Source organism: Aphelocoma coerulescens, chromosome 2 (genome assembly GCF_041296385.1).
Source record: "Aphelocoma coerulescens isolate FSJ_1873_10779 chromosome 2, UR_Acoe_1.0, whole genome shotgun sequence".
NCBI lineage: Eukaryota > Metazoa > Chordata > Aves > Passeriformes > Corvidae > Aphelocoma > Aphelocoma coerulescens.
In genome coordinates, this window is record NC_091015.1 from 67562909 (window position 1) to 67579339 (window position 16431).

The 16431-nt window shown below is 38.0% G+C and overlaps 1 protein-coding gene across 10 annotated transcripts in view; it reads left to right on the plus strand.

The window, feature by feature from the left end:
* TNS3 (tensin 3) overlaps positions 1-16431 on the plus strand; it is a 218302-nt gene that overhangs the window by 17786 nt on the left and 184085 nt on the right. For 7 of the 10 annotated variants that reach the window (XM_069007895.1, XM_069007893.1, XM_069007883.1 and 4 more), the window contains one exon: positions 3958-4002. The exons of 2 other annotated variants lie outside the window; for them this stretch is intronic. Coding sequence is in view for 2 of the 8 variants with exons in the window: in XM_069007883.1 (XP_068863984.1) it covers positions 3958-4002 (45 nt within the window). In the remaining 6 variants the exon portion in view is untranslated. Of the gene's footprint in view, positions 1-1150; positions 1177-3955; positions 4003-16431 lie in introns of those variants that run through there. One more of the 10 variants, XM_069007897.1, reaches the window with a different exon arrangement.

A 16431-nucleotide genomic window follows, 5' to 3' on the forward strand; every position in this document is an offset into this window, starting at 1 on the left:
CCTAACATATTTAGCTTCTCGCTTGTACTTTTTTCTTTCTATAAAATAAATTTGTTTCAAAGAGTCTGTGTTACAGATGATAAATACTAGTTTTGCTATTTTAGCTTTTGGAAAGGACAGACATATGAAAATGACACTTGCGTGATGTGGGTGCCATTTCCAGTCTGAAGCTGCAATGAATCATTTTGACAAAGCATAATATCAGGTTTGGTAGAGAATGGGCCTAAAATTGTCTCTCAGCTATCTACTTGTGCATATCTGGAGATGGAAAGGGAAGAAACATAGCCCCTCAAAGAGAAATGAGGGGTATGTTTTTGGAGGTTTTAGGAGGACTGCTCGTGAGACTGGAACCATGCTGGAGAAGTTCGCTGAGAACTGTCTCCCATGGGAAGGGACCCACAGGGGAAGGACTCCTCTCCCTGTGTAGCAGAAGAAAACCTCAGGTGATGAACTGACCAAAACCCCCATGCTCTGTCTCCCTGCACTGTCGGTGGGAAGGAGGGAGGTGTTGGGGGAAGAAAAGGTGTTTTTTAAGGTTTATTTTACTTATCATTATCCTCCTCTGATTTTGTTAGTAATAAACTCACTTTGTATCTCTAAGTTGAGCCCTTGGAGTGTTTTCTTCCGGTCCTTAGCTCATGAATCCTTTGTTAATTTTTTTCTCTCCTCTGCCCAGCTGTAGCAGAGGATGAGTGAGTGACTTTCATGGATGTGTGTACATTTGGCCAGTGTCAAACCATGACAGTATTCTGGGTAATCATTCTAATTTCAAAGACTGACTTTTTGCTCTGGGAGGAACTGAAGGGATATCATATGTGTGGATGGGAGGTGGTGAATATTCCTGAAGGGGATTAATTTTCAGGTGACTTAGGTGCTTTGATCCTTTCCATCTGCAGGTTGGCTTGTTTTAGCTTGCTCATGTAGGGATAGAAAATTCCCACCTTCCTTTTATGTTTGGAAAATTGCATATAGCCCACACATGACTCTGTAATTGGGGAGAGATTGTTCATTCTTGCCTGCAGGAAGACATTTCTCTGCTGACATGGAGTTCCAGACTAGATAGAGGGAATGCAAGAAGAATGTCGATGGGAAGCAGGGCTGCACAACTCCTAAGCTACAACTCTTGAAGAAATTGACACTACTCGTCCAGAACAACATCATGTATTCTGCAGGATGAGGGAAGTAAAATTGCTCAGTAGCACTCAGCCTCTGTGTCTCAGTGTATAATGTTGTGGTTATCTGTAGTATTTGGTTACTCCATAGAAATTATAGTGAGTTTAGAAAAATTTTATTTATTGACAATCCACAAGAGTTCGCTCTCATGAACATATTTTTCTTGTTTATTTCAACTTTGGACCTCTTAAATGTGGGTAGAAGGGATCATATACATTTAAGTGACCTGAAAATAGACAAGGGTCTGCTGATAGCAAATTTTATGCTCTGCTTCTCAGCCAAACATCTTAAAGACTGTTAAGCTTGTTCTCTGTTGAACTTGTATTGCCCTGCCTCCTCTCAAGTTGCTCTTTTAAGTCAAGATATTCCAAAAGAGTGAGGATTTTCTTTGCATTGTATTTTCTCAGAATTCTGCTTGGGTGCTTATCCTGCAGGTAAGGTAGCAGTGGTCGGGTTACAGAGAGATTTAATCCCCTACCTCTTCCCCACCCCAGAAGACACTTTGAAAAGTTTTGTATGTCCACATGTGTAATTTGGAACTTTTCATCTCTCTGAGAGTATATGATGCCCCAAATGAAGATTTTATGTCTTAATTAAAAACTAGTAGAGCATAAGTCAGAGTCCTGGCATAGGCTAATAGTGTTTTTTTTAGTGGAATTTTCCCCAGTGTTGCTTCTACATTTAAAGATTTTAGGAGTTTGCTTTGAATTGGGATCACTCTTTGATTATTTTAAAATCCCACAGAATTTTGTTCAGAAATGTGTTTGACAAAGGCCATGTTCTAGAATGAAAAAAGGTAGTCTGTCCAGCTTTGATTAGATGACTTACCTTGATGCTTTTGTGCTTTTAGTTTGTGGCTCATTCTAGGTGCTTTGGGGTCCTAAGGAAAGAATATTAAGCACTCTTCTCACCCACCTCACAGAGGTCTTTTTAAAAGAAACTGGGGGCAGTTGAAACCTCCTGAACTCACAGTGATTGTCACCTGCTGGTAGCTGGGCGTCTGCTAGTAGAAGATTGTGTATTTGAGGTTAAATTTGAGTGAACTGAGTAAAGCATGGGGGTTTTTGTGTTTGAGAGATCTTGGGTGATGTAGTAGTGTTAAAAAAATTAGAAGAATTGGCAATTCTGCCATCTGCTACCATTTTTCAGGAGCAGTAAGTGGTTTCTAATAATTGAATTGATGTCTCTTTAAAAAAAGAAACTGATGACTAAAGCAAGTTGAGTGAGTCAAAGGAAATGAACTGTGCAATACCTGTAAAAATGTGGTTTTTTTTTTAATTTTGAGAACTGTGTTAGATATTAGGACTTATATGTGGACCTTTGGGGGACCTTGGAGGATAATTGTTTGTTGCTGTCTCTGTGGAAGTATTTGCTTCTAGATTTTGATGGATCAGTCAGTGGTGAAGAGAAAGTCTTAGCACAGGTCATGATGCAAGTAAGCATGTTTATGCTGACTGGAATGTTTGGAAATGATAGCATGAATTGGACAACTGTAAGACTGAATTCCAGGTAATCTGATTCTGCTAGAAATTTTCACTTAGATGACCTTGTAGGATCACCTTGCTTTCCGGAGACTGAGCTCATTGGAACACTTCAGTTACATGAATGAAATCTTAATCTCGGTTCAGGCAGCCTGATGTTTGGAGGATACCTCACATAAACCAAGAAGTCTGTAAGAGATTCTTTCCTTTTCACAAAGCACATTCAGTCACAGAAAGACAGTTAAACACAGCCATCCTCCAAAAGGCAGAGTAATAGAAAGATAATAAATTTTCTGCAAAGTGTTTCTATGACAAGACATGTCATTTAGTCTGAAGACGTCTGTCTGTACTCGCAGCACCTGCAAGCAGTAAGAGCAAAAAGGGCATCTATATATTGTGGTACAGGAATTATACAATTAATAGCTTGTGTATATGTGCATGTTTTGCATGGAAAAGATTAATTTGTCATGGTTGAGTGAATAGAATATAGTAGTTCAGGTTGCTAAATTGCAGAGTTTGGTTTGGCTTAACTTTTAAAGAATTTTATCACTTATTCTAAGAAAAATACTTCATCCTTTATTTGCTTGCAAAATGGTGTTTCTTTGTTTAAAAATATCTGCGCTGGTATTGATGTCTTACTACCTGTTCTGTCAGCAGTAAATTTTGATTTCCAGAGTTCAAGTTGCTATCGTGTATAAACACAGTATGCTTGTTACTGTATAGAGGATGTTGTGGGGACAGGTTGGAGTCTCAGGTGCACATGGTGAACTGCGGTGTGTTAGGTTGCTCAAGGTGGTAAAAGAATAGATGGAGAGCAAAAAGGTGGACAATTAATTGCAGCTAGGGGAAGGTGACAGTTGCAGTCAGTATAATAACAGGCTGTGAATTGAACTTAACCTGAAGTGAAAACTGGTTTGAACAGTTGTCTGGCATTTTGCTTTCCTTTACGTGTTTCTCCCTGTGCCACCACCCTTCCCTCTGCCCCCTATAGAAACCTTCAGATCTAGTGGGATCTGATACAGGTCTGAAATGAAATGTTGCCTTGATCTCTGATAGTAATATTGGGAAGCTTTTTCAGATGCTTTGGTAAACATTTTTATTTCTCACTTAACTGTTTTTTGATGTACAGAGGAGAAATGGATATACTTAGAGCATACCTATGTGGCTGTGTAGGGGTTAAGTGCTATTTAAAAATTGTTTTAGTGGGGGGAAAAAGGTTTCTAATTGTAGTGAAGTATTTTTGGAATTTGCCCTGTCAGTTAGTAATATTTCACTAATTAAAGCAACTCTTTGTTTAAAACAGGCTCACAACAGTTCATCTGGAGAGTTGGCTTGTAGACAAACTGAGGTATGTTCATTCATCAGTGATTCAACATATTTTATTTACTGATGTTTCTGAAGTAATGCTTTTAACTTGGAAGAAGATAATCACATCTGTACATTCCTTGTGGTTTCTCTAATGCTGAAGGTTGCAGCTTTTAAAAAATTTTACTGCCTTACAATCTTGTGTGTACTGAAAATTAACAAACAAAACAAGCATATAGACTAGGCTCTCTTTGGCTCTAAGTATCAGGTTTGTTTGGCAACATTAAGGGGTTATAAATCTTTGCTGAAAGAACATATCAAGAGGCAGTTCTCTCTTTTCCCCTTTCTCTTATGTACACTCTTGCTTGGGAGAATAGTGTGTGTTCTGACTGTGGTTTGGTCCATATTGTTGTATGTGTTTGTAGAAAAGTGAGTTCTTGTTTGGAAATTGTACTTTTGCTGTAAAGGAAAGGACAGGGACCATGTTGATGTACAGTGACAGCTGAAAAAGTTTACAGATTTTCCTGCCCTAAACTGCATTATACAAAGAAAGTCACATAATACTAAAAAGTCAACATACAGCTAACTGTACACTTGCAGGTGGTGTTTTCCCAATGCTGCAGAATCACTGCTTGCTCTTAGTTGCTTGGTTTTGTCAAATGGCTTGCTGCTTGTTAAGAAGTCTTTGCCAGATTAAAAAATTTAGAAAGAGTAACCTCTGACCATCTGGCTTTTTGGGTGAAATCTGTTGAGTGATGAAGACCTGGTAATACTTTAGGCTAGACTGAGACTTGGTAGCTTTTTTTCTGAGAGATTACCTCTTCTTCATTAATAGATGATCACAGGCACACCTCAGGTTTTGAAAAAACAGTATTTGTGCTTTCCCTTCACAACATTTATAAAAATACCAGCATGCAGACCTGCCTTGTCAACAGACCTGCAAACAAACATGTCCAGGCAATGAAGATGCTTCAGAAGTTTTAGTTGATTTCAACAGCAATATTGATACATTACATGATGTACTCTGTAATAATGAAGATGTTACTGGAATATTTGGATGTCAAAACTAACTAAGCCTTTTAAATAAGCATTCTGTAGTTTCACATGTTTTTTGTTATAAATTTCCATGAAATTTCAGATTTTGGCAAGTGTGTCATGGGACTATTGTTTTTTTAAATTACTGTGATCTAGGAAATTACTTTTTTTGAAGAATCTGTTCTAGCAGTGTTTTCCCTTTTTTTGTTTCTGTGAGGCAGAAGGAGTAGTAACTGCTCTGAATGAATGAATGAATGAAACCCTCTAAAAGTGCAAGAAAAGAAATCTAACCTATGATGAAGTAGAAATTATGAAGGCTTTAAAGGAAACTTGTTTTCTGAGAAAAGAGTAGAAAAGCAGAGTACTTTTCCAGTGTGCCAATATGAAAGTAGCCTTGGTGCTACAGATGTGAATGGAAACTGAAAAACCCTGATGAAGTGATACCAATGGGATTGGAGAGTATTTGATAAGAAGAGTAAGGGTTTGTGGAGCTTTGTGGTTGGTAGAAGGAAGAAGTTAGTGTTTCAAGTGGATTCCTTGGGCTTTGCTGAGTTTTTCTTTACTTGCTGTGGTAAGAGATCCTGATTTTAGTGCCAGAGAAATAACTAGGATAGTTATTTGGAAATTTAAAGTGCATGGTTTTTTGAGCCAAAAGGAAAGACCAGGTCAGTTGAGTTAAGCAACAGTTGCATTTTATATAATTGTTCTTCTTGATGTAATAGTTTAACTGTTTGTCCTTGGGTGAGTGACCAAGTTAATCAGCTACAGAGCAAGGACTGTATAATAACTCCATAAATGTCTGTTGTGCTTGATTTTCATTTCCACAAGAGCTTTAGGTCTTGTAGCTGAATGTGATCCTTGTACTTAAGCCATTTCACATTATTCTGGTTCATTCATATGGCAGAGGAGAGGAATTAAAGTTCCCAACCACAGGCCAGTAGCAACAAATCTTTTCCTGGCTGGATGAGAACATAGAGTGGTCCCAGTTGGTTGCAGCCTGTACTAGTCAGTGACCTAAATTTATAAAATTTGTCAAGATGGCTATTTTCTTGTACTCTTGCTAGAGGTTAATATTTGAATGGCTAATGGTTAATATTTGGAATAGCTAACTGAAAAGGTGGAGACCATTTGAACAGGCAGGGAAAGGTGTTATCCTATCTCCGGCCTGGGACTGAAGTGAAAATGGTTATATTAATAAGGTGGAATTAAGGTTAATTAAAATTCTTTTACGTATAAAAATCTGAGGTTCAGCAGAAGTAGGTGTAATTATGATTATTAGCTTGCTATTGATACATTCTTTTACCATAATATGGTTTGCTTTGCTGCTAAATTTTTCTTACATTTGCTCTCTCAAATAGAGGTAAAGGTTGAACCTTACATGGCATGTGCTTTCCTTTCTGTATGGCAAAGGGTGAGTGCATCTTGTGCTCAGCATGTCTGCCAAAGCCTGAACAGCCTACTTTCCATAGTACTGATTCAGGTACCAGACTGTGAAGGATGGTTAGAGCTGGAAGCGGTGTGTGGATTGGAAGAAGAGCCTTATTTTGCTGTTTGTTGCAGTGAGCAGTGTTTCTGTTACCATCAGGCTAACACTGATTCCTCCTTAGCATTTTTAAAAATATTTCTGCATCATGAAAGTATTGTTGTAATATGAATGATAGTTTTAACCAGGAAGTTTTGACACTAGTGCTTGGTTTTTTGTTTGTTTGGGGTTTTTTTTGTGTGTAGTTGCAGTGGGGATTTCTGCAACATGTATCAGACAGCGAGGCCCGTGGAAAGAAACAGGGACTGATTCTTCATGGAAGTTTCAGAGATGTTTATTCTCCAGCCACATGGCCAGAGGACTGCTGAAGAACTCTGACAATCACGGGACCACCAGGGTCCTCCCTGGGCAGGGGAACACAAAACCGATGAGGAGCGAGGTTGACCAGGGAGTAAGGAAACCCCGTGCCTCTACCCCAGGGCCCCTTCCCCCCGGACCCCACACCGGGGGTGGGAACCCCAACAGTGTGTCATTCATGTTCTTCAGTAAAAATACAAACCTACCTAGTACCTGTACTATCTCAAAATTTCCCCTGATTTGTTTAGGTGGTAAGTGTGGCTTCTGTATATTATCTGTGGTTAGTAGCAATAAAGGAATATGATCGAGACTTTGATCCCATATACTGTTTTAACATGAAACAATTGTGTTCAGAGTAGTTGATACCACCAATCTTACAATATCAGAAATAAAAAAAAATAGAAGGTGTGCAAAGTCTACAGTTGCAAGTAGAGTGTTTTTCATCAGCTTGTGTTTTCAAAGACCACACAGGAACAGCAGGAAAAATACAAAATAAATGACTAACCACGAGTTGTCTGCTGTCCAATGAAAGTAGTGAATTTGCATCCTGGACCGGGATTGTTGAGTAAATATTTCTGATTTTTGGAGTGGCCCTTATCCTATAAAACATTTTGTAGAAGTCTGTGTAATACTACTTAGGTTCTGTCTCCTGAAAATGGTTGATTATAACTTGATAGAAAAAAATTGTCAAAGCTTCAGTAAAATAGCAGGAAAAAGTGAAACTAGATGTTATGAAAGAAATTAAGCTTTACCCAAAAGTGCACAATGAAGATTTTAATTTTCCACATGAGGTTGTCAACTGCTTCTTAAATTACTGAATACAAAATTTTGTAAGCCAAAAATTTTGAGTCCTCAGGTTTAATGAAATGCAAAAACTGTTTCTATTTTAAGTTGTTATATAAAATATGTTGGTTTTGATTACTGTTTGGAACAGTCTTAACTACATTAAGTAAGATAAATTTATAAAAAGAGGAAATAGATAAGGACATAAATTCAGGCATACACACAGAGTGTTGTTTTCAATATGAGTTACTATCATTAGTGCAGATGTATGGGATTGCTTGTTTAACTAGAGCTGTTTACACACTGAAACAGGAGTGTTTGGAATACCATTGCTTCTGATGTAGAGGAATAAATTGAAGTACCTGCTTTGGTGTGGAGAACATAGGTGTTGAGTGAAGATGTTTTGGCCACAGCTGCTGGTCTCCAATCTGTTCCTTGCTTAGTGTAACTCCAGCCTTTCGAAGTACAACAGCCAGGTAGACTTCATGCAGTCATTAACACTGTCTTGGTCAGTAGGTCCTATGAGCCATGCTGATAGCCTGAGTTAAAATAAAGTAGGTAAATAAGAATATGTGTGGGGAGAGGAGGAAACTGGACTGAGATTGCAATTTCTTCATCCTGCTGAATACCTTTAATGAGATATTCATGCAGATTTGGAAAGCTTGTTATCTTCTGCTTTTTGAAGATGTAATAACCTGACTGATGACCTCCCTGATAAATGCGCTTTCAGTGTTCATACTTCCTTAGTATAGCACCTGCTGAATGCACACATATATGCAGTGTGCAACTGTCAGCTTCCTTACCTCTGTGTACTTCTATCCTGGATGCTGATTTTTTTCTGGACGATAGCGGGTAGAAAAGATATATCTGAAAGATATCACTTCTGTGCTGCACACATTACCCACTTGAAGTGCTAAATTGAATATGTATTAGTGTAGCATACTTGCCTCAAGCAGGATTGTCGGGGTAGGAGAGAAAACTCAAGCTGTGAGCCTATATGAAATGGGTAAAAATATTCACTGCATTAGTATTAGTAATATTTCTTCTATTTCTTAGTAACTGATTTAGTGATATCTTCATTCCTCTCAGCTATTTTTTTCTGGCCAGTGTTCTGACAGTCAGCTGCTTCTGTCTGTCCTTTTTCTAGCCCAGGTCTGACCTCTTCTTTTGCTTTCTCTGCTTTCTTTGCAGAATTTGCTAAATTTCCTGGTTGTTCCTTGTTAGATTGTTCCTAGTTGTTTCCTTGGTAGATTTCCTGATTGTTTTTTTGTGATTTTTATAAAAATTATTATTTTGTTTGTTTTTAATATCTGGTTCTTACCACATCAGAAATTGCTACAAGAGAACTCTTGATAGCTCTTTGGTATTTGGCCTTGTATCTGCATTATGTCACAAAAGGGTTAGGTTGCACATTGCTGCAGTCCTTTGTTGCTTCTGGAGACAGGTTCATTAGGGACTATCAAGACAGATAGAGGAAACATGCAGGTAAGCTCAATGTGTTTGTGTACCTGCAAGAATTCATCTGCAGTGGGAAGAGATTTGGTTGGAGAGTCTGTGTGGAAGATGATTTAAAAAAAACCAAACATTAGCTGGCAGCATTTCAAGGGTAGATGCCTAATGTATCTGAATTTTAACTTTTCTTATGCTCTTCATGTTTTTTTCTGTGAACAGAATTAACATGTATGTTCAGAAATAGCCTTTTTCCCCCTGTTATTTAAATATGTGAATTCTAGTCTTCAGCTGTCTAGCTCTGACTATGTGGGAGTTCCAGTCTGTATGCAATAAAAGCAGTGTTATAGTTTCAGAGAAGACAAGGTCAGTTCTTTAACAAGGATGAAAAATAGCTATTGACAAACTGAACTTTAGTGAAAATCAAAGCACAGTCCTTTGCTGCTTTCAGACATTTCCTTTCTATGGTATTTTCCCATACAGAACAAAGTTGGTTTGTCAGTGAGATGAGGATAAAATAGACAAGTTTTTCAAATGGACTGTCCATCTGTCTCCTAATTGCTCTTCCAGTTTTATAGATGCATGTGTAGTGGAGAAATGAAGGTGTTGAAACAAAAATACAAAGAAGTGACGGAATGAAAAGATGTGAGATTTGCTGCTATTTTATGTGAGAGGGGTGACCTCAGGCTCCCCTGTTTGTTCCTGTTGGGAGGAGAGGGAGTGAACCACTGCTCTGTACACGTGACTGATTCCTAGGGATATTAGGATAAAGGAGAGCAGTGAGGATTTGGCTGGAGAAAGGAAAGTTGTTGCCTCTCTCCAGCAGGTGTGTTGCTCTGCCTGCATTCTGCTGGAAGGGATGTTGGGCTACTAATGGGCATGCATTCAGACAACCCTAGGTGCTGTTTTTCTTCAGCAGGTGTCACCCACCTCTGTGCAGATCTGGACCTATTATCTTCTGGACTGTAATCTCAGCCAGATCATAAGGGGAAGAACCTTTTGGAAAACTGCAAACATGATTAAGTTTCTTTTTGTTGTTTAAAGTTTGAGGTGGCCAACTTCAAAGTTTAAAAAGGAAAAAAAATTATCTAATTATCAGTCTTTTTCAAACACTTTATTCTCTTATATTACCTTTGCATGTTGTAGAAATATTTTTTCAAAGAAAGGTGATAATGCTTTGTCTAAAGAATTTAAAACTTTGAGAAGGGCACGTGCAATTGATGAAGGACCTAGATGGTCTAGATGAAGGACATCCTCTGAGGTAAACTGTTTACAGACAATAATTGTCTACAAAGGACAAATGTGTGTGGCTTGAACGAATAGTACATAAAATGTAGATCCTCTCTCTTGTTAGGGAGCAGTGAAGTTGCTGTTACATTCAGTCATGGCTCTCTCTGGACAGGTCACTTGGTAGTGTGGCTAAGGCTCCGGACTCCCATTCAAGAACCCAGTGCAAGACTAGGTTTGTGTCACTGCTTCTCTATTGGGTCTTGCATGGCCTTGTGTCTGTCTGGCTTTTAACTTGTTAGTTCGGAGCTGTAAATGAGAGAGATAAGGTGAAAAGCTTTGTATGTGAGGGCCAATACAATTTTCCTTTCAGCTACCAAGGTGTTTTTTTATTATGGCAGCTGGAATTAGAAGAAGCCATGTCTGGAAATAGATCTAGAGTACTAGGCTGTATGAATAGGCTATGGAGCAAATCTATCCCTTTGGACTGTTAACTTGAAACTTTGAATTATGTATCAGGTCCCAGCCTGTATAAAAACATGTGGTAGGGTGACAACATGGTCAAGGGGATAGAACAATTGCTTTTTGGGAAGGGACTGAAAAGATGGGGACTCCTCACTTTGGTTTTCCAAAAACATGAAGTTGTTGGGTAGGTTAACACACAGAGCTAGTTATGCAGTCCCACAATGCAGAAACTAGTAAGTGTCAGACATGGTGGGAGTTTACATTAAAATGAACAAATAAAGATACTTTAAACAAAGGAGAGCATGAGTTTTTGGTACATGCTGCTGCAGAATATTGTGGGGCAGACAGTACCAGCATGTTCAAAGCAAGAGTTTGACAGAACTAGTGGGAAATGGGTCCATTAGTACAAACTGGGAGGATGGGTCTGTGATGGACCTTCCAGCATGCATGTACATTCCAGGAGCATGAAGGGAGTGGGACACAGAAGGGGTGGGGCTGGCTTGCTCTGCTTGAATAGTGTCTCTGTTTGAAACAACAATTAAGTACTTGGGTGAAGGAGATGGATGTTGTGCTAACCCAGTAAGGCACAGCTTATGTTTTGAGCCATTTTTTTTACAACTGGCTGTTGATACACTGAATAAACATTGAATATTCATGCTTTTCACATCTGACCTTTTTCTTTAAGTCTGTATGACTTGTAAGGTCATTTGGACAGAAACTTTCTAGGGGCTTTTGTTTGTTTGTTTGTTTTTTGAAAAATGTGTAGGTTTGAAACCCTGGTACCTGGGCAGAATTTCTTATTAAAATAATGAAGACCTGGATTTCTTTAGTCTGAGAAACTACAAAGGCTTCTTCTGCTTAAAATTGTAGTACCAAATATTTTCAACAAGGTGGCAAAAAAGTACTTTGTCATTTTATGTTACTTTTTTGGCCCCTTATGCTTGTACAGTAAAGTAGTTTTGTACTACCGAAGTACATGATTTTTTTCCTTTTTGACATGAACTTTACTCAGCTGGTTCGGTGAGACATTTTTTTCCTCACTAACTTCTCCATGTGCTCTCACTTCAATCATGAGTCAGGAGCAGTCTCCACTTGGAGACATATTGCCAGCTCAGGCTGCATGATCCTAAGTAATATCTCTCTTCTCTAGCTTAATCTACTTGTTTGTCTTTCTGTGAAATGCCTTGAATGAATGAGGAGCAAATGGGGTGTTTATAACAAATACTCCATTGTCTTTGCAATTCCTCTGAAGTTATTTGGTAATAGTAAGTGTTAGTGTTAGTAGTATAACTAGCTATTTGTGTACATTTTAGGATGTGTGTGTAAATATATCTAGAAATAATCTTTGTGAGTGAAACAGCCAGAAATGCCTTATTTCAGCCATTGTAAAATTACTTAGGTGTTCCAATTATTTTGTCACCATCCCATATTCTTGTCATGTAGCATAAGTTCTGCAATATTTATATATTCACTTGGTGGTACTTGTGGATGTACTTAAATGTGTGTGATAGGTATAGTTAATGCAAATTGGCTATAATACAGTGCTACTTTTGAAGCAATATGTTTTCCAAGAGATTATCATATATGAGAGCTGCTGAGAATCTCATATGCTATGGTCTTTGCTATTTCTGGGAAGTTCTTCATTGTATATTAATTTTATCCTTGTGTGAGACTTTTCACATAATCACTTTTTATAGTCACCAAGAAGTTGTGGTCAGCCCTGTTCTAAAAGCCAGGTTTACAGGGGAGATGGATAATATATTATTTGGTCTGTATGCACAGTAGGCATTCTTAAATACTTTTCTGGAAATGAAACCTACAGCAAATGTGCAGTACTGGTACTCCACATTTCAGGAGCAGGAAAGTTAAAAAATGCTGGTTTACTGCATGGAGAGGAGAGAAACTTGAAACTATTTTGTTTCATCAGTATAATACCAACTGTTGTATTCTGGGCAGCTCTATCTCATCAGTATTTGCTGGAGGAATGCTAGTTATGGGAAAGTGTGGGTAACCTGATATGGGATTTTATTCTTTGATTTTTCCCAGGGATCTTAAAGTAACTGTGCAGAAATCAAGGGACTTCTGCTGTGCACTTCAAGTAAGAGGGAGGACAGGAAGTAGAGAAGTAACAGAAATAACAATGAGCAAACTTAACAGAAAGGTCTGAGAGGTGGCATTCTTCTGTTTGGTGTGCTGTTTTTTCATTAGTCACCTGATTTATTGACATAGCTTAGTTTTCCAAAGGTTTCCTTTTTTTAACTGGAGCTGAGCCTTTTCATGAAGACTTCTTTCAGTCATCTCTTATTTGAGCCTTTCTTTTGGATATCACCTATGGGCATTTCTCTAGCTTATAAAAGGTGGTGAAATACCTATTCTGTAATACACTGCTGGCCCCTCCCTCCATGTATTTAAAATAATAGTTGTAAGCATTATCATCCAGTGGATTTAAATCTACCTTGGAGAGTAAAAGAATGCACAAAGAGAGTCCTAGGAAATTGCAGTATAAGTTGGTAAGTTAGAGGATAAGGAAAAGGAATCATTTTTGTATGACCACAGGTGGGAAGTGAAGAAAACATATTTTTGCTTTATGTGATTCTGCTGTTATTACCACAGGCCTAGGCCCTAGGGTATATCACTGTGTCCCACAGCCGTAGGGAGGAGGAGGAGAGAAGATCCAGCAGGCAGGAATTGTGCAGCAAGATTGATTTATTTAATTATTTTACAAACTCTTTTATAGACTTTTTTCTTCATAGTCTAATTGGACAAAGGATCAGCCACCCCTTGGGGTGATTGGCTAAAATCCTAAAACATCCATTGTCAAAATATTTTTCTACTATACCATAAACAAGACTTTTCAAGGTTGCAGGTGGTTTGGTTGTTTACCTACTACCTCTTCTGTGAGAGAGAAAAGTCTCTCACGGACTTAGAAAATAGCAAGAAAATCCTCGCTAGCAGCATTTTTGTATCTACATGCTATTATGCTATGAGGCTATGTAAAATTCAGTAGGAGTAGAGTCTGACATAGGGAAAGTTAATAGGGCTTCGTATGTATGTTTATGATTTTCTTTTAGCTGGAATGTGACATGGATATTTACAAATTTTGGAGATGGAGAAATAATGTACAAACAGGTTTTGGCTTCCCCAGCAACACAGAGTAACACCAGAAATAAATGATTTAATTTCAAAAGTCTAATTGTTTTTGTTGAAATTTGTATTTTCTCATAGATATTATTTAGTCACTGCCTGGATGACCTTGTAGGGAACCAATTCTGTTCAGCTAAGTGCCTTTTTTTTTGTTTTGTATTGTTTTTAATGGAGCATGTATATGTGTGAATATAATTTTCTTGAGGATTATTTGAAAAGGTTTAATTTAAAAATATTTCCTTGATTATTTAATAAAAGATCTAAACCCTCTGACTACCTCTTTAAAGAATGAACTGTTATCACAATTGCAGTTTACATGTTGGAAACATGAAGTTGAAATAAACTAATGTTGCTTAGGTCTGTTATTCATTGAATCATTAACTGTTATGATGTGATATGGTATTTGGGAATAATATTGGGAATACTTATTCCATAGGTGTAATGAACCAGTGCTAAGTCTCTGTCAAGAAGGAATTGCTGTATTGGTTTTGCCAAAAACGAAGTTGTGGATCTTGACTGTTTTAACCTGTATTGGCTTAATTTCAGTCTGGAGAGTTTTTTGTAGTAAACTGCCTTTGACAGAGGTGCTGTGAATTTTGCATCTGGTGATGTTCAGCCTGTTGCTACTTAATGAAAATGCTCAGTGATGAGTAGTATTTGAAATTTATCATAGCTGAGGATGCATCTGTAAGTCTTTACACAGTCTGCAGATTTACATTGATGCAAGTCTGGGATAGAGTTCCGCTTTATTAGATTTCTGCATGCCACAGAGAGCACAGCATGCAAAATATTTCCAGAGTAATTTTCATAATGTTAGCAATTGAGACCACATGTAATTACAGCCTTTTCTTCGGACAAAACCTGAGTCTGTAGTCTGTGGTTTTGAACTGTTTTCTTCCAGTTTGTGTTCCTAACAATCATATGCACTTTAGATTCCAGTCTTGAGCCTCATGAAAGTACCATTGCTTGCTGTGTTTGCTTTGCTCCCCCGCCCCCACTTCTTTCTTTTTATATGATTTTCTTTCTTTTTCCTTGGTGTCTTTCTTTGTGCTTCTCCACTAAAGCTGTACCAGGTGACAACAAAGAAACCTTTGTCTAGCCTTCTGTAGATTTCACAGTAGTTTATGCTGAGTTCTTGTATAAGAAGACTATAAGTTGTGGGTACTGAAGTTCCTTAAATGAGCTGTTTAACTGAATTGCTTGGAGAGACCATAGTGGAATGTACCTAAAATGAACAACAGGGAACAAAAAATGCACATTTTTTTAATGTAGATGCCAAGGCTGCATTGCAAAATATTTCCTAAATGCCACAGAAAAAATGCATTTGATGTTTATGTTGAAAATTAAATGGACAGATTGACTAGTTGATCAACTAATGTCAAGACCTACTTACACTAAACTCCAGTATCTAAACTGTGAGTTCTTATGACAATTGTTTTTCTTTGGAATAGTGCAAGCGCCAAGGTTTGCGACGTGTTTGTTAGGTAGGAAATAAGGAGAAGCAGGCCTAACTACAGAATAAACTTACAGTGAAGTTTATCCATTAATTTCTTCAATAGTGCAAGCTCTGCTAAACTAATTTTCAGAGAGAATCACAAACATGTCCCAAAAGTAGAACTCTGCAGGGAAGAAGGGAGGATAAATCTAAAATGAGAATTGTGGTTTTTTGTTCATAAGTTTACAGAGAGAAACTGCAGCAACCAGTGGTGATTGCTGACTTTTTTTTTTAAGGAAGAGGCTGTGGAAATGAGGGATTCCCAGCTCTTTGGGAACAATGCCCAAACCCAGTATGGCACAGAACCTCCCTGTGTTGAATTAGAGAAGTTACCTGGATGTAATGACATTTTTCCTTCCTCCTAGACCTTTAAAAGCATCTCCTGTAGTTTCAAAGCCAAAAAACCCAATCATGACGGAGATTTTTCAAAACGAATAACTTTGATCTGTTTGCCATCAGCTATGTTCCTATATAATTCTGGAGTTCAGCTGTTCTTTTTCTCAATTGTTTATTTTTGATATGAATCATACTTCTGACAATATCTTCCAATTTAACCTGAAGTAGCATGATGCAAATGTCATACAGGGGAATTTGTGCCTTTGGTTTCTACAAGGAGTGATCAAAATTTGTAATTACCCTGGTTTTAACTAGAGTAATTTCTTCTCAATAGCTGTTACAGTGCTGTTTTGGATTTGGTATGAAATAGTGTTGATAACACACTGAAGTTTTGTGTTTTGCCAAGTTGTGCTGATACTAAGTCAAGGAGTTTTTTTCCCCCTTTTTCTCATGCTCTGCCAGCGAGGAGGTGAGCAAAACAAACTGGGAGGGAGCATAGCTGGACAGGTGACCTGAACTGAACAAAGGGATATTCCACACCATAAAACATCATGCCCTGTATATATAAACTGGGATGAATTACTGAAAGGATGGCTGATCTGCGTTCAGGAAGGGCGGTCTGGCATCAGTTAGCAGGTGGTGAGCAATTGCATTGTGCATCACTTACTGTTTCCTTTTTATTATCATTATTATTTACC